The sequence below is a fragment of the Aphelocoma coerulescens genome, chromosome 4A (genome assembly GCF_041296385.1).
Source record: "Aphelocoma coerulescens isolate FSJ_1873_10779 chromosome 4A, UR_Acoe_1.0, whole genome shotgun sequence".
NCBI lineage: Eukaryota > Metazoa > Chordata > Aves > Passeriformes > Corvidae > Aphelocoma > Aphelocoma coerulescens.
The window spans coordinates 17,952,618-17,976,150 of NC_091018.1; the positions used below are offsets into that span (position 1 = coordinate 17,952,618).

Sequence of the window (23,533 nt, forward strand, 5' to 3'; positions counted from 1 at the left end):
GCACCCACGCTGCGAGCCGCGGTGACACGGCAGCCAGGCTTCCCTCCTGCTCTCTCGGCAGTCCTGAGCATCCCATCGGGCCGGCTCGGTGCCAGGTGGCACTGAGCTTGCAGTCTCTCCCAGGCCAGCCCAGCGCAGCCACGCAGTTGCTGTGACACTTTGCTACCCGTGTCCCAGCAGTAGAAGTGAAAGCTCAGCCCTCCCCAGCACTGCCCGTAAGATAAACAGAATTGCCCAATCAAAATTTATAAAGAAATAACATTTATTATGTGATCGAAATATCGGTCTCAAAAACCACGCTCGAGAAAAGCAGCCCCGAGCCCGGGATCAGAGCTGGGTGAACACGCATAGATCTGATCTCTATCGCACCAGACCTCCCAAGTTCACGAATGCTACTTTGGCTGGTTCCTTCTTATACAGTTTTTTTTTTGGCCGAGTCCGAATTAATTTTATTCTTCTCGCAATTTAGCATATTCATGATGTTTTCTTGTCCCGAAGTTGGGCTGCACAAAGCCTTTCCTGGGTCTGATGAATTGTCCATCCTGGGTGATGAGTGGGCCATCCCTGGTTAATGGAACAGTTATTTTTAGTTCCCGGAATGTCCAATTCCTTATCAGCTGAGATGTAGATATCAGAAGATGGTGACCAAGTCATCATAGTGTTACTGTCCCGGTGATAAGATCCAACCCCACCTGGGGTGGAATCCTCACCTATTGATTACATCTGTGCTGAAAAAAACTTCTTGTTCAACTGCTTTAGTGTTGTCAAATTTTCCTCTCAGCCAGGTTGGTGGTGGGGGGGGATTTAAAACTCTGTCTCTTCATGGTTTTATTGCATTTCAGTTTTGTACATAATAGCACGAATGACATACTTTATTTATAACAGCCCGGTCCCTGCGCCGGCAGCACCGCCCGGCTCTCCCGCCCGCCGCCCTCACAGCCCCTGTGACGTCACCGCCGCGCCACCGCCTGCCCTTGGTCGCTTCTGTCCCCGCGCCTGCGCACTGCCGCGCCTGGAGGAGCGCTGCTTCCGGCTTGCGGGGGTCCGGCCCCGCCGCTCCCGGTGCTCCCTGTGCCCGCGGTGTTCCCGGTGCTCCCGGCGCTCCCGTTCGGGCAGCGCAGCCCCTCCGTGTCTGAGGCGGCGCGGCCGGGCCGGGGCGGGAGCGGCGCCGGACACGGGAGCGGGCGCAGCGCGTGCGTGAGGCGCGGCTCCTGGCGCCCCCTGGCGGCCGCGGTCGGTGCCCGTCAGGCGCGGGGCGGGAGCGGCCCCGGGACCCCGCGGGCCCCTCACATTCCCTGAGGGATCGCGGGGCGGGAGAAGCCCTTCGGGACCACCAAACCCAGCCTGTGCCCCATCCCCACCTTGTCCCCAGCCCAGAGCGCTGAGTGCCACGGCCAGCCCTTCCTGGGACACCTCCAGGGATGGGCACTCCAAACCTCCCTGGGCACTTCCAAGGCCTGAGCGCCCTTTCCATGTGGAAATTCCTGCTGATGTCCACCCTGCCCTCCCCTGGCCCAGCCTGAGGCCGTTCCCTCTCCTCCTGTCCCTGTTCCCTGGGAGCAGAGCCCGACCCCCCCCCGGCTGCCCCCTCCTGTCAGGGACTTTTGCAGAGCCACAAGGTCCCCCCTGAGCCTCCTTTGCTCCAGCTGAGCCCCTTCCCAGCTCCCCCAGGAACTCTCCAGCCCCTTCCCAGCTCCCCCAGGAACTCTCCAGCCCCTTCCCAGCTCCCTCGGGAACTCTCCAGCCCCTTTCCCAGCTCCCTCAGGAACTCTCCCGCCCCTTCCCAGCTCCCCCAGGAACTCTCCAGCCCCTTCCCAGCTCCCTCAGGAACTCTCCAGCCCCTTTCCCAGCTCCCCCAGGAACTCTCCAGCCCCTTTCCCAGCTCCGTTCCCTTCCCTGGCCTCGCTCCAGCCCCTCCATGTCCCTCTTGTCCCAGAGCTGCCCCCAGCACTGGAGGTGCCCCAGCAGTGCCAGCACAGGGACGGGCACTGCCCTGGCCCTGCTGTCACCCCGAGCTGGCACAGCCTAGGTGCCCTTGGATTTGCCCACCTGGGCACACCTAGCTCGTGTCCAGCTGCTGTCCCCAGCACCCCCAGGGCCTTTCCCAGTTTTCCAGCCCCTCTTCCCCCAGCCTGCAGTGTTCCACGGTGGCCCAAGGGAAGGACCGGGCACTTGGCCTTGTTGACCCTCACACTGCTGCTCTCACCCCATGGATCCAGCCTGTCCCGATCCCTCTGCAGAGCCTCCCTGCCCTCCAGCAGATCCACATCCCACCTGACTCGATGCCATCTGTGAATTTACCGAGGGTGCCCTCGATCCCCTAATCCAGATCATCAATAAAGATATTGAACAGGACTGGGCCCAGCGCTGATCCCTGGGGGACACCAGGCTGCTCCCAACTGGGCACGGCACCATTCCCACCATTCCCACCATTCCCACCATTCCCACCCCTCCCTGGGCTGGCCATCAGCCAGTTTCCAACGCTGCCCAACTGACCCTGTCCACGGGCTGCAGCTTTTCCAGCACAGCAGCACCCTGCGAATGCTGGAATGAGGCACGGAGGCAAAATTCCATCCCAGAGAATAGCCTGGAAAAAGGAAAAGCATCGGGAAAAGCCACAGAGGAGGCTCAGAAGAAACAACACAGCTCCTGGGCCTGGCGCAGGGACAGGGCAATAGGTAACTCCAGCCCAGAGAACACGTGCTGCTAGAAATAGCAACATCAGAACAGAAAACCGGGCACGCAGAGAGAATTAACTCCCTGCACGTGTGAAACAGAACATTTGGGAAAGGTAAGAAAGCTCAGGCGAATCCCTGCCGTGTCCAAATGCTCTGCTGGAGCAGGCTGCACCTCGGCGGCGCGGCTGTCAGCACAGGGATCAGCAGTCGGCACTTGGATGCATCCATCCGTGTCGGGAAGAGCAGGAATCCGCTGAGCGGCAGCCAGGGCTCCCCTGCTGCAGGCACTGCTGAGTGGGACAGGGACATTTTTGTGACTGCCGAGCAGTGAACGGCAAAAATGGACAATTTCCGTTCCTGTCTCTGGGAAAAGCAGCAGGGATCAGGCCGGGGAGGAGGTTGCTGGCTCCGGGAAGGGATTTTTCCAAGCCAGGAATGAGCGCAGGCAGCAGAAGGAAGAAGCCCTGCACAGCTGCCCTGCACAGCTGGCCACAGCTGGCCTGGGGGTGGCACAGCGCCTCAGCAAAAGAGGCATTTAGTGGTTTTTAGTGAAAAAACCCTTTTTCAGTGAGTCCCCAGGTGCTGCAGGGCTGGTTGTGTCCAATCCCACAGCCCAGAGTAGAGGGACAGAGCTGAGGCAGGAACGCCCCAGAACATCCCAGGGCTGATTTAGTCAGGATTTTTTCCTCCTTCTGGAGGAGTTTCTGGGGGTATCAAGGGTCCCCTAAACTGCCTTCCTGCTCCATTATTTGATCCAGTTCATTTGGGACCACTCAGAAAATCCTGTTCCCCTCATGTCACCTGGCACCATTTGTTATCCTTGGTTCCATCTCTAGAGCAAACAGAAACTTCTAATTTAATTTAAATGAGATTCTATAACGTTTAAGCATCAATTTTTACCACCTGCTCTTCCCTTTTCCTCTTCCTCAATATTTCTTTCCCTTTCCCTCTTTTCTCTCTTTCTCTTTTTATTTTCATTTTTCTTTCTTCTTTCTGTTTTACTTTCTCTTTTTCTGTTTTTATATTTATTTTTGTGTTTAATTTTATTTTTATGTCTAATTTTTCCTTCCCTTTCCTTTCACTTTCCCTTTCTCTTTTCCACCTCTTTCTTTCCCTTTCCCTTTCCCTTTCCCACCTTTCTTTCCCTTTCCCTTTCCCTTTCCCTTTCCCTTTCCCTTTCCCTTTCCCACCTCTTTCTTTCCCTTTCTCTTTTCCTTCTCTTTCTTTCCCTTTCTCTTTTCCTTCTCTTTCTTTCCCTTTCCCTTCACTTTCCCTTTCTCTTTTCCATCTCTTTCTTTCCCTGATTCCTGATTTTTTTTGCCCCAGAATCCACAGCCCAAGCCACGTGCACACACTGCAGATATGAAGTGTATTTTTACTCCCAGCAAGCACTTGGGAATGAAAAATCCTCAGCCCCAAAGCTTGATGTCTAAACAGCAACACAGAAGTTCTAAAACAGCTGTCGAGAGAAACAAAACACAGCAAAAACCAAGCAGAAAGGGAGCAAAAACTTGTCACGCTGGCCGTGTTTCCAAGAGTGACAGGTTCTGCTGTGCTGGGAATGCAGCACAAAACACAAAAATCCTACTGCAGCTCCTGGATCCCACAGCAGGAAGGACATGGAGGTTCCCAGTGGGAATCAGGGATGCAGCACTCGGCTGTGCTCCCATCACTCCCTCAGGAATAGCCAGGTTTAGCTCATCCTGTCTGCCCAGAGAGGGGGGATTTGCTCCTGGATCCCCTGGAAGGTTCCAGGCCAGGCTGGACATTGGGGCTGGAGCAGCCCGGCACAGTGGGAGCTGTCCCTGCCCGCGGCAGCGCTGGCACTGGATGGGCTTTGAGGTCCTTCCAACCCCAAATCGTTCTGTGAGCCTTAAAGCCCTGAAGTCCTCATGACAGAGGTGGAACTGCAAGAGCTTAAGGTCCCTTCCCAAAAAAACCGCATTGCACGACTCGGCAGCTTCTGGAGCCCTCGGTCCATTGAAATGCAGTTTCAGAGGAGCTCCGAGGAAATGGTGCTTTGGGGAGAGCAGAGCGGCTGGAACAGAGGAACAGGAACAGTCTCCTGGAGCGAGCCCTTGTGTCTCAGAGAGCGGGATCGGCTCGTTCCTAACGCACCTGGTGACTCCCAGAGCGGAGGATGGAAACGCAGCCCTGGTCCGAAAGAAACCCTGCCCGGGAGCGCGGGCTGGGATTGGGAGCCGGCGGAGGGAGCTCGGTGTTAAAGAGGCTCTTTTGGCTGTCAAGGTGCGCCTTTGTCTCTCTGCGAAGCAGCCGGCCGTACCGCCCTTTGCGCTGCTGTCTCCTGATTTTATTAAACTTTTATTAAACTGTCCCTTTCCTTAAATTTTCCTTCAAATTCTACAGTGAAGCTCGTTTTCCCAGCTGCGCGTGCGCAGATCGCTGCGGGGGCGCTGAGCTCTGCGCATGCGCGGGCGGGGACGCATCACCGGTGACACCACCCGTGATCCCTCCGCGGGCAGGACGCATCACAAATAGTCCCCCCTGGCGGATCACTCCGCGCCGGGACGCATCACCGATGATTCTTCCGCGGGCAGGACCGCATCACAAATAGTCCCTCTGGCGGATCACTCCGCCTGCGCATGCGCAGAACCGCCGATCCCTCCGCGGGCGGGCCGCAGCACCGCTGATCCCTCTGTTCTGAACGGTACCGTGATGTTGGCTTTTCGCACGTTCCAGAATTGGTATGAATGGATTGTGATGTTGGTTTTTTCATGTTCCTTAATGTGAGAAAAGCTTTGCCTGGGCTCTGTAATGTAACGCTGTAGAATGGCTGCAGTTGGGGTGCTCAGTTTGGGAAGGATGGGGGGGGCGGTCTTCAGAGTCCTGGAAAATCTTATCAGAAGAACCCGAAACCAGACGGAATGGAGGCAAGGAAAACGATAAGACTTATAAGTGGATACTCAGCAACTCCAAAGAATTAATGAATGATGCATGATGGTGATGAATAAAAATAAGCGCTGTACTTTTAAAGCCGATCTTTTGGCTGTCAAGGTGCGCCTTCGGCTCTCTGCCGGAGCACCCGGCCGTAGCGCCCTTTGTGCTGCTGTCTCCTGATTGTCCCTTTAATTAAACTTTCCTTCTAATTTTACAAAGAGTGAAGCTCGTTTTTGCCAGTTCCGCGGTTGGGGCGGCATCACCGCTGATCCCTCCGCGGGCAGGACCGCATCACAAATAGTCCCTCCCGGCGGATCCCTCCCCCAGATCCCTCCGCGGGCGGGGCCGCATCACCGCGGGTCCCTCCGGCCGATCCGGCATTGTTATTGTACTTATAATTCTTTTGTTTTTTCTTCAGTCCAACACAGAGCTGCTTTCTCGGGGACCCGCCATGTAAAAGTTCCAGTACTGACTTTCTATCTCTTACAGGGACTATTTCCTACTCCGCTGAGGAAATTGTTCCCGCTCCGCCAGAGACTCCTCTGCTATCCCTGTGAACTCAGTGCCCACCTTGCTGGGCTCTTTTCTCCCCTTATCCTCGTCCGATTCCCCTTAAGGAGTTCTATTGGGCTCCAGCTCCTGCCTTTCCATGGCCATTCCTCTGCCATCAGAGGCCCTCCACAGACCCAGCAGCTGGTTACATTCAGCTCCTCACCTATCCTTCCCCCTAATTCCACACACAGATTTTTTTTCTCAATTTTGAGATTTCATTTTTTTAATTGTTGTTTGAGTTTCACATACATGTCTTGAATTGGGGTCGATACAGAGTTAGATTGTTGTGCTGGCTAAGGCCAGAATATGAGAACCCTCAGACCGAAATAGTCCTGATCCTCCTGTTTGGAGTGTATCAGGGGAAATATTGAGCAAGATTGTAGGAAAGGGAATATTGTGGAAGATTGGCTACGTGAGAAAGGGCACATCAACCCCCTGCAGTTTGATGGCATGAATATTGTGTAACAAATGAAGTTGCAAAAAGCTACAAGTTCTCCTGCTCAACAACGGGGCTTCCATTGAGTTCTTATTGCTAAGCTAAGTGTTTTATTGCAGAGTTAGCAAGGTTGAGTTTTTGGCAGTAAAACAATAAAATACTGTGGGTTAGAAAAGACAAAGAAGAAAGAGAATTGCTGACCACAGAAGAGGAGTTAGGAGGGGTTAAGAAGTCAGCTAAAACTACGTGAACCACTTAGAATGCGCCTTTACGAATATTCATAAGCCTATTATTGATAGTATATAAGAAACTTTAGTATAATTAATAAACGGAATCCTGTTGATCCACTCATATTGAGCGTCCGGGCTTTCCCTCCGTCGCAACAGGAGTGGAAGGATTCCGCCCCAAGGAGGGTATTGGAGGTGTCTCAGGACCTGTCCAGGCAACACTTGAAACCACTGATACAAGCTTGGCCTTATTTCCCAATCAGGTGTGGTTCTTGGTGTATCTCTTGAATCATTTGGGTTTTCCCAGCGCATTAACCCCCAGTTCCCTCTTCAGAGTTCCCTTGGTGTCCCCAGGCTTAGATGTTCTAGTCCCCTCCTCGGGTTCCTGCACGGGCCCTTTGATTCTGCTGCCGTGGATCCACCCTGGCTCCTCGGCCCGGATCGCTGCCTCAGCCGTCAGCAGCACCTGAACAGGACCTTCCCCTTGTGCAGCTGAAGATTGCTCTTTCCATGTTTGTACCAACACCCACTCCCCTGGATGGATGTTATGGATTTTAAAGTCTAAAGGTGTGGTTTGAGGGATTATCCCTTTGAACCACAAATCTTCAAGGGTCCTTGCAATTGTGTTGACAAATTCTGTAACACTCATTGCCCTAATTCATAGGTAGCAGTTTCATGCTGGGTGTTCAAAAAGGGTAACCCAAACTATAGGAAAAGGGTTCACAAAGGATGTCTGGACTTCAGGCAGCTCTCTTGAAAGCTGTTTATTGCATAGGCCAAGTCACAGCATTTCAGGGAGGGGGTATCCAGAGCCAGCCCCACAGCTGCCAGCCACAGCTTGGAGGCAGAACTGAACCTTTCTGTTCAAGAGAGCATTGTACACCTTTCTTTGCTGAGTATCCCGAGACATAACAACCAACAAGCACCATACACAACACCTTTACATCTGCCTGTAGCCTGTCTTAGCTACTACCACACCATACCATACACATCCTATAGAACCCCGGAGTCACCACCATGCACTCACAAGAGCAAGCAAGCTACAATTCAAGCTCACAGTGGAGCACTCTCAGACCTCTCTGCTTCCTGCCACATCAGCATTCCTTGTCTGCCTGCCATAGCTCTCTTCCTGGCAAAAACATGTTTTCTATTTACTTCTGCTCTTCCTGAGACCCACCCACCTGGTGGAAAACATGTCCTTGTCTGCAGTCACAGACCTCTGTCTGACACAAAAATCTCCTTCCAACCCATCTCCACCCTTTGTCCTCTCACCCATTCAGTGATCAAGGTTTCAGCAAACATCTCCCACTCTACATCAAAACCTGCTTTCATTTCTGTCCCATCCTCAGGCTCCACACTCAGAGATCTCTCTGCCAAGCCCACACATCGGTGAAACTTTCTTACCAAACTTTCATCTCCAACACCAACCATCATTTCCTAAGGTGACACTCTCAGGTCTGACCTGGTTGTGTCTGAACTCTCCATAAAGCCAGAGGTTGGCATTTTACCCATGACATTTGAGTTTCAATTATTAATTCAGTTAAGGTTCTCTTTAAAGTTTGTTTCATCCTCTCTACCCATCCTGAACCCTGTGGGTGCCATGGGCTATGGAGTTCTCATTTTATTCTTAAGGCTTGAGTTAGTTGCTGTAAAACTTTTGATGGAAAGTGTGTCTATGTTAGTAATCATTCCATACCTAGGAATAATTTGTTCTAAGAGGGTTTTACATTCTCCATTGGCTGTGGCTCTGACAGTGGGAACAGCTTCCACCCAATGGGGAAGATGGTCTGTTATTACTAACAAGAATTTCCACCTCTGCAATTGGGGGAGTTCAGTAAAGTCCACTTGGATAATTTGAAATGGTCGGAGAGCCAGCTCAGACCTCTTGAAGTTGTTTTTCTCATCACCTTCTTATTTACTTTTTGGCAAACCATACATATTTCAGCTATTTGTTTAGCCAACCCATAAATTCCAATGCACCTGTAATTCCTTAGAAAGTGATCACACAAAGCCTTAGTACCCCAATGAGTTTTTTGATGCATGTTTTCTAATATTTTTCTGGTGAGTGACTTATGAAGTACCTGCCTTCCGTCAGGAAGTTTCCATTTTCCACATTCCTCTGGCTTTCCCCCCCTTCTTACTTCATTCTTTTTCCTCTGTTTCACTGAATTTTGGAGTCTCCATTTTTTTGCTCTTTGAGGTCAAAATGAACACAACCCTTTTTATCCCATTCTCTGCAGCATCCTCAGCCCCCCCGATCTGCCAAACCGCCTCCTCCCATCTCTGAGGCCATCCCCCCCGTGACCCCCCATCTCTACCACAGCTCTCTCTTCAGGCAATTCCAATGCCTCTAAAACCTCCAAAACAAGTCCCCCGTGCATCAACCCCTTTCCCTCTGAACCAAGCAATCCCCTTTCTTCCCACATTTTCCCGAAGGCCTGCACCCCTCCAAAAGCGTACCTTGAATCAGTAGATGTATTTCCCTTCTTGTGTGCTAAATATTCCAGTGTGCACAGTCCCCCCATCAACTAAAGTATACCCTGACACTCTTTTTCCTCGTACACATCGGGAAGAACCGTCTACAGCTGTTATTTCCTTCGGAAAGGGCTCGTTCCGAGATGGAACGTTGGTGTTTTGCTTCTCCTTCCAGAGGAGCAGCAGAAGCGGTCGCTGCCAGGGGAACGGGGCAGGCGAGGGAGGGACGGGGGTAGGAGGTGGGAATCCTCTCGGAGGCCGATTCCTGCAGGAGCGGGGGAGCAGAGGCGGAGGCTGCTGCCGGAGCCGCCCAGGGGACCAGCTCTGCCGGCCGATGCCAGAGCCCGGCGTGGAGCTGGGCACGGCTCCGCAGCAGCCACGGCCGCAGGACTCCGAGCTGCCCGCGGGCCCAAAGCCGGGTTCGATGGAGCCGCGGCCTCGCAGCCTGGGGGTGCCTTTTGTGCTGCTCCTCCGTGGGGCGGACTTGAGAGCGGAATCCAGGTTGGAAAAGACCTCGGAGATCACGGAGTGCAACCAGCAGCACCACGGCCACCGCTGGCCACGTCCGCCCATGCCACAGGCACAGGTGTTCTTGGAGTAATCCTCAATTCGGCAGAATTAAGCCTGGATTTATTGAAATTTATTTTTTTAAAAAAAGCCTCTCACTCCAGCAGCCTCAAAACCCAAATGTCTCAGAACTAAGCCTCCATTTAGCAGAATTAAGCCCGGATGTCTTGAATTTTTGAACCCTCAATCCGGCAGTCTTAAACCCTAAACGTCTCGGATCCAATACTAGGAAATTCTTGACTCCCCTCCTTCAAGGAGTCCAATCCCTCCCCTGAAACCCCGTCCCAGTTAACCCGGGGCTTCTCTCACTCCTTTTATCTCTCACTTCGCCTCTTTCCTGCCTGCTTCCCTCGCGGCACAGCAGAGCCGCAGCCTCAGGGGCTCCGCACTCGCTGCGCAGCTCTGGGGTCACCAGCCCGCGCCTCATGCGCACACTTTCATCCCCTTATCCCCGCAAAAAGAGCAAAGAAAAAACACTCACCTTTCTCGGAGTCTTGGTGCACAAGATTTTACGTGTTTAATGACCGCGGTAGCTCACGGAGCCTTTTCTTCCCTTTCTTTCCGCTGTGTCTCCTCTCTTGCCCTCCGGGTGTTTGGCTGCGAACCCCCCGGACCCCGCTGCGAACACAAAGCGAGGCCGCCAGAAGCTCCCGGGGATCCCAGAGCTGAGGCTTTATCCCGGTACGGCCCCAATTGTGAAACGGGAGGTTCGCCATTTGTAACATTTGAAGGAAAGTTTAATAAAAGGGACAGTTAGGAGACAGCAGCACAAAGGGCGCTAGGGCCGGGTGCTCCGGCAGAGAGCCGAAGGCGCACCCTGACAGCCAAAAGATCGGCTTTAAAAGTACAGCGCTTATTTTTATTCATCGCCATCATGCATCATTCATTCATTCTTTGGAGTTGCTGAGTATCATCTTATCAGTCTTATCTTTTTCCTTGCCTCAATCCGTCTGGTTTCGGGTTCTTTTCTTCTGATAAGATTTTCCAGGAATGTGAAGAGCCCCCCCATCCTTCCCAAACTGAGCACCCCAACTGCAGCCATTCTACAGCGTTACATTACAGAGCCCAGGCAAAGCTTTTCTCACGTTAAGGAACATGAAAAAACCAACATCACAATCCATCCATAACAATGATGGAACGTGCGAAAAGCCAACATCACGGTACCGTTCAGAACAGAGGGATCAGCGGTGCTGCGGCCCGCCCGCGGAGGGATCGGCGGTTCTGCGCATGCGCAGGCGGAGTGATCCGCCAGAGGGACTATTTGTGATGCGGTCCTGCCCGCGGAGGAATCATGGGTGATGCGTCCCGGCGCGGAGTGATCCGCCAGGGGGGACTATTTGTGATGCGGTCCTGCCCGCGGAGGGATCAGCGGTGACGTCACCGGTGATGCGTCCCCCCCGCCCGCGCATGCGCAGTGATCAACGCCCCGCAGCGATCTGCGCACGCGCAGCTGGGAAAACGAGCTTCACTGTAGAATTTGAAGGAAAGTTGAAGAAAAGGGACAGTTTAATAAAAGTTTAATAAAATCAGGAGACAGCAGCAAAAAGGGCGGTACGGCCGGGTGCTTCGCAGAGAGACAAAGGCGCACCTTTACAGCCAAAAGATCCTCTTTAAAAGTACATTGCTTATTTTTATTCATCACCATCATGCATCATTCATTAATTCTTTGGAGTTGCTGAGTATCCACTTATCAGTCTTATCTTTTTCCTTGCCTCCAGTCCGTCTGGTTTCGTTTGTTTTTTTTTTTTTTTCTTCTGATAAAATTTTCCAGGAATCTGAAGAGCCCCCCCCATCCTTCCCAAACTGAGCACCCCAACTGCAGCCATTCTACAGCGTCACATTACAGAGCCCAGGCAAAGCTTTTCTCACATTAAGGAACATGAAAAAACCAACATCACAATCCATTCATACCAATTATGGAACGTGCAAAAAGTCAGCATCACAGTACATTTATAACAAAAGGAGATGAGCAAAGTCCAAATGATCCAGTTTTGTATGTTCGGTTGGGCCGAGAAGGAAATAAGCTCCGACCGTGTCTTCTGGCCCAGACGTGGCTCTTGAAGTCTGGGTCTGTCAGGCTTTACAAGGATTTGTAAATTCAAAATAACTCGTTAACACAGAAGAAAGCGAGTATGCTTCATGCTGGGTGGGAAACATAGAGCCTGAGGGGATAAGAATTTTAAAGTTGTCCGAGACCCAAGGACAGGAGCAAATGGAAAACAAGAACGAGAAGGGCTGGGACCCCTGGAAGCATCGCCCGCTCCATTCCCCCTGCCCCCCCAAGCCCAGGCTCTTGTGGCGCCGCTCGCAGCTGCAGCGCCGCTCCTGAGCCCGAGGTCCCGCCTGTCCCGGCCCTCAGGCAGCGCCCGCGGCTCCACCGCTTGTCCCAGCGGGGCGGCTCCGCCGGTAGCCCCGGTGTTCCCGCCGCCCCCTCCAGCCCCTGCGGGCCCAGCGGTAGCCCAGCCGCCGCTTTCGGTGTCCCTGTGCCCGTGCCCAGCCCGGCTCTCCGCCCCACAGCTCCCAGCCGCCGCTTTCGGTGTCCCTGTGCCCGTTCCTAGCCCGGCTCTCCGCCCCACAGCTCCCAGCCGCCGCTTTCGGTGTCCCTGTGCCCGTTCCTAGCCCGGCTCTCCGCCCCACAGCTCCCAGCCGCCGCTTTCGGTGTCCCTGTGCCCGGGCCCAGCCCGGCTCTCCGCCCCACAGCTCCCAGCCGCCGCTTTCGGTGTCCCTGTGCCCGTGCCCAGCCCGGCTCTCCGCCCCACAGCTCCCAGCCGCCGCTTTCGGTGTCCCTGTGCCCGTGCCCAGCCCGGCTCTCCGCCCCACAGCTCCCAGCCGCCGCTTTCGGTGTCCCTGTGCCCGTGCCCAGCCCGGCTCTCCGCCCCACAGCTCCCAGCCCGCCGCTTTTGGGGCCCGCCCCGGCCCCGCCCCTGTCCCGGCCCCGCCCCTGTCCCGGCCCCAGTCCCGGCTCCGGCCCCGTTCCCGATGTCCGCGGCCGTTCCAGCAGCCGCTGCCCTCGCTGCGTTCTCTGCCGCGGCTCCATTGAACCCGGCTTCGCCCCGCGGCCGCGCTGGGCCCGCGGGCAGCTCGGAGTCCTGCGGCCGTGGCTGCTGCGGAGCCGTGCCCAGCTCCACGCCGGGCTCTGGCACCGGCCGGCAGAGCTGGTCCCCTGGGCGCTGCCGGCAGCAGCCTCCGCCTTTGCTCCCCCGCTCCTGGAGGAATCGGCCTCCGAGAGGATTCCCACCTCCTACCCCCAATCTTTAGCTCCACAAGGGAAAGGTCCACAGTTTGTCATGTCAGATGGTTTATGTGCCCTGAACCAGAGCAATTAAATACCTGTCCATCTCTCTCCAGAAAGAAATATTGTCTGTGTGAAAGCCAGCCATGTGGAGAACGTACCCTCAAAACATAAACAAGTAGCCCAGGTAAATAAATGTCATGTCTGTCCCTTGACTGTGGAATAGAGAGACTCCAATCAGTCTTAATTGGGAGAACACTGTAATTTTAATTATGCTCTGTTTTCAAGTCCATTTTTATGTTCTGAAAAGTTTCATGCCTGCTTCTAGTTGGTGGATAAATACTTTTATAAAAACTCACGTTAATATTGCAGCCCCTAAACTGTCCTGAGTAGAGAAGTTAATCAAGTGACAATTAATTCCTGCCGGTCTGTTAAAATACATAAGAACTGCAAATTGAAATTATTGAAATGTGTTCTCTTTCAAGAGCCTGGAAGGAGCTTTCACTCAGTGTATTGAAATCAAACAGAAAAAGCAGATCACAGTGGTGGAAGGGCTGCCTGTCTGGGGGGCTAAGAGCAGGGCAGTTGTCTTCATGGTACTAAAGGTGCCATTTCCCCTCGGCTCAGTGCTATGAGGAGTTCATCTGTCGCTCCCCCTGGACTCCTGCATCCTCTTCCATGAAGGAGGAGACTGGCGGGAGCTCGTGGTTCGCACCACCAGCTGTGGCCACACCATGGCCATCATCACCTTCCACCCCCAGGAGCTGGGCCAGGTGAGCACGTGGGGGACAGGGCAAGTGGCACAGCAGACATCTGGCCTGCTGGGTGTATTGCTGGGGAGAGGGGTCTAATCAGGTTACTCTTCCTTCCTCACTCTTGACAGGAGACACTGGCTACTCAGAAAGCATTGCTGAAGGAGTTCTTCATGTGTGGGCCTGGAGCAGTCTGTGCCTTGACTTCACTTTATTTCCAAGAGAGGTAACTGCCTCGACAGGGGGAATGAGTGGAAACAAAGCCACCTCCTTCTTCTACCCCCTCCCTGACCAAATTCAAATTCCACCAGTTCAGGGAGTGCTGGAAGAGAATGACAGATGTTTGGATCCCTTCTTAAGACGTGGCTTTAGATGGCCCCATCTTTCATTTTTCCAGACTTGAGATATTTAAAGACACTATGGCTCTACCTCATGGGAATTACGAGTCTGGGAAACTAAAGAAAAAACTTCCAGTGACTATCCCAAGACAGTAAATCACGTGAACAGCAAAATAGGTGGAATAGGCCTGAGGAATGCTGCCTTCTGCTAAGTCACTTTGATCCTTTTAATGACATTTAGGCTGTGCAAGTCACAGATCCCTTAAAAAGAATCAAAATTCTTTAATCTTGTTGAAAGGCTCACATGAAATAAAAGTTGCTGAGGGGAAGAACCATCCTTTGCTGCCCATGAGCACCCTGGGAATGGAAACCAGCTCCTCTCTGCTGCCTTCTAACAGCTTTCTTTTGTGTGATCTGCCAGCACCATGACACGCTGCTCCCACAAGCAGTCCCCCTTCCAGCTCCTCCATGGAGCACCGCACATCTTTGAAGAGCTGCTTGGCCTGAAGTTCTGCATCTCTCCAGATGCCTTTTTCCAAGCCAATCCGGCTGGAGCACAAGTTCTGTACCAGGCAGTTGGGGAGCTCTGCCAGGCTACTGGGGACACCGTCCTCCTTGACATCTGCTGTGGAACAGGTGGGTTCCTGGGCTCCCAGAGCTTTGCATTCCAGAGCTGATCCTCACTAGGTAAAGACCAGTTTCTTCAGCATGAGTGTATGGAGTATTTTTGTTTCCCGTGTTTCCAGGTACAATTGGTCTCTCTCTGGCTCACCGAGTGTCCAAGGTTATTGGTGTTGAGGTGGTGGAGAAGGCAATAGAGGATGCTGAGTGGAATGCAGCATTCAGTGGTGAGTTCAAACTGCTGTGGCAAAAAGTTTCAAACTAAATGCTGAAAAATCAGAGTAGAAGTGAGCAGAGGGACCCTAAGCAGTTACCTTCACACAGCAAAGGGTGGTTCATGTTATACCTAACTCTTGGTGAGACTCAGTTCATGTGGTTGCATTTTTGTTTCACAGGGATCTCAAACTGTGAGTTTCACAGTGGAAAGGCAGAGGCTGTGTTGCCACCACTCCCGGCACCGTGGGAGGATGCCCAACCGCTTGTTGCTGTGGTGAACCCCTCTCAGGCTGGCCTACGTGAGAGAAAATGCTATTTATTTTCATCTGGTAAACAGAGAGTTTTGAATAAGTTCTGTGAGACCTGTTATGCTGGCTCCAAACCCCTTCCTTGCTTAGTCTCTAGTTTCTTGTTGCTGACAGCAGCTAAAATCCCATAGAGCCTGCTGTTTTCAGTGCCTTCATCATGCTTTCTCTTTTTTTTCCCCTAATTTTCTTTCCATCTTTCACAGGCTTGCACAATTATTTAGGAGAGAAGAGACCTCTGGAGGTCTGTGGTGCAATCTCCCAACTATAGCAAGGCCAACTTCAGAGTTTTATAAAGTTGCAAAGGGCTATAAAGCCTAGATGAGGTTTGAATGTGTCCAAGGGTGTCTCCCCTCTCCTCAAAATGTTTTCCCTAATATATTTAATCAGAATTTTTCCTTGCTGCCATACATCTATTGCTTCTCATCCCCTTCTCATGCCCCTCTGAGAAGATTCTCAGTTGTCAGTAGTCCCCCATGAGGTCCCTGAAGATAGCAAATGGATCCTTACTTACCTTCTCTTCCCCAGACTGAATAACCCAGCCCTCGAACTGTCTCAGTGGTCCCCCCTGGACTCCCTCCAGTGTATACTGGGAAGTCACACACTGGTGCTGGTGCCCAGATGCACTCTCACAAGTGTGTGTGGAAGGTTTTATGTGCCTTTGCTTAACTGAGTAACATTTTTTCTCTCATCCTCCATCCCCATGGGAAGCAGAGGGACTTCTCCCATTGCTCTGCCCTACCGGCCAAATTGGCTAAGCTGTCAGCGGTGTGGGTCGCACCCTTGGCCTCCTGAGAGGCTGCATCTGAGACAGGACATGGCAAAATATGCATCTGTATCTTTGACAGTTCAGTGCAGTTCTGTGATGCTGTGCAGCCATTCCTTCTGGAGAGCTCAGGGTGCTGGTGGGTCCCTGGGAAAGCAGGGTGTCTGTTTTTGCAGATTACAGGGTTGTACGAGCCGTCCGGAGCTGCAGGTCCATCCGCAGGCTGCTCTACATCTCCTGCAAGCCAGAGGGCAAAGCCACGAGGAACTTCCTCGAGTGAGCACTCTCCTCCTTTTTACTGACCTTAGTGACAGACCCTGTTAAGTCCAGACAAGGCATCAGTGAGGAATAGCAAATAATGCAAACGTGGCACAATGACACTGTGCATCCTTCTCCAAAAATAAGCACATCTGGATGTGGGATACAGAGTCCATTGGGTTCACTGCAGGAAGGTTGGCCCCTAGCCAAGAAAGCGAAGCCAAGGGGATTTGTCACCTGCTTAGGGGTTAATCATGTAGCTTTATCTGGTCAGCCTTTATCTGGGGTAGACCCAGGTGATAAATCTGTCTGCAGGTAGCCATGAAGGCAGTGCAAAACCGAAAACCGAGTGTCTTTCAGCTGGGATGGCTTGTGAGAAAGGGAGCTTTAAACTTGCCACTGACTGTTCAGCTTGTCAGAGCTGGTTTGCGATTCAATATTGATGGTTCCACACCTCAGCCAGTGTCAGCTGCAGACTCTGTTAGTCAAACACAGGACACCTCCTTTGCAGATCCCCCTTGGACTGTGGTACCAGTGGTGGGAAGGCTTCTGCTTCTGGTCTAAAGGATGCTCTTTGCTTTCCACAGGCTGTGCTGCCCACCTGACCCATGGAAGAAGCTGGCAGGGGAACCATTTGCCCCCGTGTTGGCTGTTCCTTTTGACATGTTTCCTCACACTGTGCATTGTGAGCTGGTGCTGCTGTTCACCCGCTGACAAGGAGGCGGGTATGAGCTCTGAGAGCCTGGGAAGCAACCTCCTGCTGTCCTGAAGAGCCAGTGTAGTTAGGATTTTAACTTATTTCCTGGAAAGTTGTATAAAAATAAAAAATTTTGGTTTTTCTCTTACTTTGGGTTGCCTGGCAACACTGTTCCGTAAAGAACTACTTGGATTTCTGGGGTGAAAAGGTTCTCTGTAGCATTTCATCACCCTTCCTTCCCCTGCAAGCCTTGGGCTGCTGGTTAAAGCAGCCTGGAAAATACTCTCCCTATGTTGAGGAATATGCCCAGGGCCAGTAGCTCGGTGTTCCAGCTGCAAATTTTGCCCTGGATAGTGGGAAATCGCTGGAGCCCCAGGCAAGGAGCCGTGAATGGGCGCTGACCTTGTGCCTAACAAAGGACACGGGACTTCAGCGCTGGCTGGGGGTGGGTGCCTTCTCACCCCCAGATTCTGCACAAACCAATGAACAATGAGTAGACACCAGACTCTAATTCTCCGCTGGTCAGAACTGTTGTGCAAGGGGTGGGAGATTTAGGATGGAAGAGTATGAAAGCCCAGGGATTCCTTTGTTGGGGTCCCTGCCCGGAGGAGGCACCAGCTTCGGCAATGAGATTTTTCTATAAAACGAAATGAAGAGAACAGTGTCTCTTTCCACACCTGTCTCCCCCTTCTCCACTAATGATTGCTGATGCCTAAATATGAAGTGCCCTGTGAAAATGTCAGCTGCAATATTTTTCTTCTTCAGGATGTTCTATAATAGCTAATTAAAGTTTTTCTTCTGTTTTGTATGTGTCCTGTCCTTTCATAGTGTTGTTATATTCCTCTAGCTTTTCCAGAGATGGAGCTGCTGTAACGGGGAGGGGAGTCTGAGTGAGCAGAGTTCCCTTGTGTTGTGTGAGTCTCAGAATGTTTCGAGTCAAGGCTGATAAACTCCCAAGGAAACTGGGAGAGTTGCCTGTATTTTTCAGACTTTCAATTCCAGTCCTGAGATCTGAATAATAACAACAACCAGTTCTCAAGCCATGGGGCCTCAAAATACATGTGTTTAGGACTTGAGAATTTCTACACCATAAAGGGAGTGATTATGAGATTCCTGACAGGCATAGGAAGTGTTGCCCTTGCACTATCCCATGGGTGTAGGTTTTTACACACTGTTGCAGCCTCTTGTTTTCATTTTATACCAAAGGATGCAGTATTCCAGCTGTTATTTTTTGTGTAATTATACCTTGGTTTCTCACTGTGAGATTTGAGTAGATTTCTTCTAGGTTTTGGTCAAAAGGAAATTTGTCACATTAATTGCATGGCAGACAATGACTTTAAATCAGAAACTAATAGAGGATCATAAAACCTCTCCACTAGCCTCTGGAGAGGTGAACATACAGGATATGTATTATCTGCAGTGGGGGCGGGTGACACAAGTGGCTTCACCTTCCTTTTTGAGCATCAGGTTCCAGGAGAGCCACAGGGAAAAAACATTTCTTTTTCTTTCCCGGCACAAATGAATGAAGCAATATGTTGTTTGCTGTGTTGGAGCATCTGAATATCTGAAACTGAAAGGTCTCTGTGTACAAGAGACCCTTGCCCATTTCTCCTCCACAGCACTTTACTCCTGCGCCCTCTGCTAACATGTCCTTATTTTCCCACTAATCAGCAACTGTGCTCTGCCTTTGGCTGCCATCCCACATCCCTAGAATTGACTCCGTTTCGGCTTCCTGTGGGCGATTTACGGAACACGCACGGAAACGATGAGCTCCTCTTGCGCTCCAGTGCTGGAGCTGCCTGGCTCTGGCTGCAGGGCTTTAGGACCCAGGGGTTGCTGAGTGGAGGAGGCTGAATCCCCTCCTGCTGTCATCCTCCTGCCTCTGCAGCTTTATTCCTACAGCCTTCAATGGTGACGGACTCCCTCCCGCCCGGGCTGGCAGCCAGAGCCACAAGGCCTCGCTAGGACCGGATCCCTGCGGCTCTATGGCATCTCCCAGGACCATCACCATCGTCGCCCTCTCGGTGGCCCTGGGGCTCTTCTTCGTCTTTATGGGGACCATCAAACTGACCCCCCGGCTCAGCAGGGATGCCTACAATGAGATGGTGAGTCGGGCAGCACGGAAGGAGGTGCTTTAGGGCTCTCCTGCCTTGCGGCAGGAGCGGTGGGGGACACAGGGGGTGACTGCCCTGGAGCCCCGAGCGAGGGGCAGGAGAGGGAAGCAGCTTATCTGACTCTTTACTTGATAGACGTGGAGAGAAGCCAATAATACGCAGTGCCCAGGATATCCCGGCAGCTGAGCCTATCCATGGAGAAACCTCTGGTGGATGAGGAAGGGAGGCAGGGAGGATGGGGTAGCACAGCACACGCAGCCTGCAAGAGATGGGGACACAAGGGTCTCTAAAACCAAGGCCTGCAGAAGTACCAGACATGCAGCAGGCAGGAACAAGCTGATCCCCAAGGGGAAACCTATCCACTGGATGGGGGGTAGGAAAACAGATGCCTGCCTTGGCAGATGTTCATCCTCAAAATTCTATGCTTTAAAGCAAGGATAATGACACTGACTGTCCCCACCTCACCAGACTTGTGCAGGGATTAATTAATGATTGTGAAATGCTTTGAGATTCTTAGCTGGCAGAGGAAGGTATTATTAATAGTCTTCTTATTATTCTCTTTGGCCTGGGAAATGAGCCTCTCCCGCTCCTGCCTGAAAGGAAAGGGGTGAGGAGAGGACGGAGAAGTCACTGTGTGCATCTCTCACCTGGTGAACTGGTTTATGCTCCTCTCTGCTCAGGGCCAGCCCTGCTGCAGGGCTTTGCCAGCTGCGAGCTGCAGGCAGGTGGGGGACTGGCTGCCACATTTTGCTTCCTCATCTGTTTTTATTTATTCTCTTACCCCCCCCCCCCCCACCTCCCGCCTCCCCAGTTATTTATTGTGGTGGTTGAAAAGATTGGTATAATTTTTGTGCCCCTAAAAAAATAGTGCTGGAAGTTTCCAGCACATTCTGTTCTCTCCCTTTGCTCCACCTGCCCAGCTGCTTTTCCTTAGCTCTCAAATGACAACTGAATTGCAGTGCCTAGTCTGCAGCCCAGCACAGGGATCTCACAGAGGAAAATCCCCAAGAAGTAACTCAGGGGCAGGAGACACATGAGGTAAAACCCCTAGAAAACAAAGCTCTTCAGCTTCTGCTACAGAAAAAACCAAAAGAGCACAGAGACTTTAGGAGCATTGCAAAATGCTTGCTCTGTAAAATATTTCACTTCTGTGTCCCTTTCTGCTTTACCAAGAGTCAGGTCTACAGATAGGAAGGATGTCTGGTTTTATCAGAAGAAAGCAGGTATTAACACAGCACCATTATTCTTCATAGTCCATATTGTTACACATTCATGGCTCGCTGGGCTCTCCTGCCTTTCTGTGCCACATACTGTAGTGGTCTGTCAGGTCATGCAGACAGTTAGGAAAAACCTGACCTTGCTAATCTGTAAGGGTGGCTTTTTGCCCCCAGCAAACAGAAAACCTCTGTTATCTACTGAAAACACCAAACTTGTAGTTTTTCATTCAGCAAAAACCACGTAAGATTGTCTATTAAAATACCTAAAATACGAGAGTACTCTAGGATATACTTATAGTACATTTCTTTAAAATGTTGTATTTTTCACAACTGTTTAAAAATACTCTGCTCTGAGCTTTTAGTCACCGATGGTTTAAAATACATCCTTACAATACAAACACTTGGAGTAAATGTGTCGTGAGATCTTCAATTATTTTGTAGCAAAAATGACAGTGCTGGATATTTTTTAACCACGTGTGAAGCATCAGATCCTCTCAGAAGGAAGCATCAAAATCTACAGAGACATGGGAAAGTTCTGTATGTCTGTAATGTAGGTTTCCAAAACCGTATGGAAGTAAATCCACAGTCTGATCAGTGCCTGTGAGAGCTGAACAATCCTGCACCTGAGACTTGGCTTCCATTTCCCCCATACTGATTAGAAAACAGAGAACACCATGGCAAGAATGTCTTCAGGGATATTATACTCAAGTGTAAGTGGAAATAATTTCAGTGTGTCACATAACTAGGAGCCTTATTAAAATATACATATATAAAAGGAAATACTTGAATGCAAAAGGAAAAAAGAAAAAAAAAAACCCAAACAAAACAGTAAGGCCACCAGCACCTAATGTTCAAATGCAAGAACCTGGGCATGTGTAAGGACAAAGGTTGTTTCTTTCCCCCCAAAAATGAGGCAGCTGTGTAAGCAGGCTGAGTCTTGCAACTGAGACTGCTTTCAAATTCAGCATAAACCAGGGAGCAAATAATGTCAGATGTCAGCTTGCTGTCACCTGAGGAAAGAAAGGATTATAAAGGTTTGTAAGCACAGGATAGGACTGGTGAATCTCAGCTTTGATGAGTCCCACCCTAAGACTGCACTGGCCATAAACACGACAGTAAGTTGCTTTGGGATATTGCAAGTTGCTTTGGGGTAGAAAGAGACTTGTATTTACTTGCTGTGCCTTGGCTTTGCAATTTGGTGTATTATTTTAAAGGACAAGCTACTCTTAGAGAGAGGTTTGTTTGTTTGTTTACCAACATGGTTCTGCACTGCTAATTTGAGCAACCAGAACCTCAGATTTCAGGGTAAGGTACATCTGGCCTGGTAGTTCCAAAGATGGATGCGAGGTTGCAGAACTCTTTTCCAGCGAGGAGACAACAGCTTATAAAGGGGGAATTGCAGGTTGACGCTTTAATATCCCCCCGAACAGAAGCTTTACAGATTGGGTATTGTGCCAGAGGGGTCTGTGATGATTGAAATGATTTTTAGGTCGTGTTGCACATCAATCTATTTCAATGGAAGTCACCTTTGCCTTCACTTTCTCACATGATGTCCTTGGCTGCTTGATTCCAGAAACGAGCATACAAAAGCTACGTGCGGGCCCTGCCCATGCTCAAGAAGATGGGAGTCAGCTCCATCCTCCTCCGCAAGAGCATCGGCGCCCTGGAAGTGGCGTGCGGCATTGTCATGACACTGGTGCCTGGTCGCCCCAAAGACGTGGCCAACTTCCTCCTCCTCCTCCTCGTGCTGGCTGTGCTCTTTTTCCACCAGCTCGTGGGGGACCCCCTCAAGCGTTATGCCCACGCCCTGGTCTTTGGGATCCTGCTCACCTGCCGCCTGCTGATTGCCCGCCAGCCCGAGGAGCTGCCGCCCGAGAAGAGGATGCTGTCGGTGAACGGGGATGAGCAGCCACTCATCCATGAAGCAGCTCCCGAGAAAGGCAAAATGAAGGTATCCTAGTTGAGTGCATGTGAGGAAACACGGACCCTCGAGGCAGCTCTCTCCAAAATCACCCAGAAAATTTGGTTTTTATTTACCTACTTGCATTTTTTTTTTTTGTCTGTCTCAATAAAGTTGCACTTGGGGTCTGAGAGATACAAGGTATGTCTACACTGTAGTCTTGCTTTTGCTGCTGCCCTGTAATGTAGAAAAACACAAGCTAGCTTCCACAGGGACAGCTTGGAGGCAGTCAGCAACCTGGCTGGAGCAGTGCTGGCCTCAGCAGGAGCTGCAAAACCAGCCCGAGACCCTGGGCAGAGACCTGGGTGGGCAGTCAGGCCATGCTGGCACTGCTGCAGCGGGGACATCAGCCCCTGAGCACCAGCCCTGAGCCCCACAGTAGCAGAGCCAGCCTTGGTGCACTGCTGCTGCCCGGAACAGTGGCTGGGCAGGACACGAGCAGTGTCCCTGTGCTGGCCTGTGCAGCCCCACACACACATCTGCATTTCCCTTTCCATGGGCAAGGGGTAAAAGGGACCCTGTTACCAAAAAAAGTGCTGTTTGTTGTGTTGGAGAGGGGATTCCTTGGGCTTTGCTGCCTCCGTGCCCAGTCCTTTCTATGGCATGGTTATCCAGAGAAAACATGGGATGCTCTGTTTACATCTTCCTTGATTTCCGTGCTGAGGCTCCAAAACTGGGACAATGGCCTGAAAATAGTAGTTTTTTGCCTGCTTCACACGAGGCAGTGGCATCTCTTTACCCTTCTTGGTAGAGAGTGAGGGTCCCTGGAGAGGGGATGGGGAGCAGAACTGCCCAAAGATCTCCAAAATATCTCTCCGATGTTGGCAAGTAGCATCGTGCTCCCCAGTTCCTTGCAGGTTCCTTTTTTTTCCCCCCACAGCTACTGTGACTTTATAGAATTGTTGTTTATTTCTGGTAGGTGAGGGTACAGTTGCAGGTACCTCACTACTCATCCCACATACAGCCTCAGTGAGCTGGGATAAGTCCTGTTACCAGAGCCTGAATCCCTGTGTTGTATCTGAAACCTTAGAGTGTCATAAGGAGCATGTGTTACCTTTGAATTATTTGTCTGGTTTTCTCAATGTTTGTCTGTTTTCAGTTTTTCTTTTTTTTTTTTAATTGTTCACAAAAATAAACTTTTTGAAATTTGGAGAAAAATGTCTCTACAGAAACAAATTTCTTATTTGAGGGACGTGTCTGAAAACACTTCCCTTTGGTCAAACA

The 23,533-nt window shown here is 51.4% G+C and overlaps 2 protein-coding genes and 1 long non-coding RNA gene across 4 annotated transcripts; 2 read left to right on the top strand and 1 right to left on the bottom strand.

Annotated features, from left to right (window-relative positions):
- Positions 1-7,542: 7,542 nt before the first annotated feature.
- LOC138110540 (uncharacterized) lies at positions 7,543-11,044 on the bottom strand. The gene is made up of 2 exons (XR_011150977.1): positions 10,315-11,044; positions 7,543-9,890 (listed from the first exon to the last, which is right to left on the bottom strand). It is a non-coding gene; the product is annotated as an uncharacterized lncRNA (long non-coding RNA).
- Positions 11,045-11,965: 921 nt separating this feature from the next.
- Positions 11,966-17,066, top strand: TRMT2B (tRNA methyltransferase 2 homolog B). The gene is given in 11 exon segments (XM_069015882.1): positions 11,966-11,979; positions 12,832-13,130; positions 13,182-13,252; positions 13,693-13,714; positions 13,717-13,838; positions 13,949-14,043; positions 14,577-14,791; positions 14,902-15,003; positions 15,172-15,291; positions 16,240-16,339; positions 16,909-17,066. Coding segments are annotated over 11 exon segments (1,287 nt in total). The 3' UTR covers positions 17,036-17,066.
- A 1,070-nt stretch (positions 17,067-18,136) lies between these two features.
- On the top strand, positions 18,137-23,456 carry TMEM35A (transmembrane protein 35A). 2 transcript variants are annotated; one of them, XM_069014939.1, is made up of 2 exons: positions 18,137-19,123; positions 21,923-23,456. In XM_069014939.1, the coding sequence occupies exons 1-2, from the start codon at positions 19,004-19,006 to the stop codon at positions 22,307-22,309; spliced, it is 507 nt and encodes a 168-aa protein (XP_068871040.1). In that variant the 5' UTR covers positions 18,137-19,003; the 3' UTR covers positions 22,310-23,456. The 2 variants fall into 2 exon arrangements, with proteins under 2 accessions (XP_068871040.1, XP_068871043.1); XM_069014942.1 differs by lacking the exon at positions 18,137-19,123 and adding an exon at positions 20,952-21,059.
- Positions 23,457-23,533: the final 77 nt, after the last annotated feature.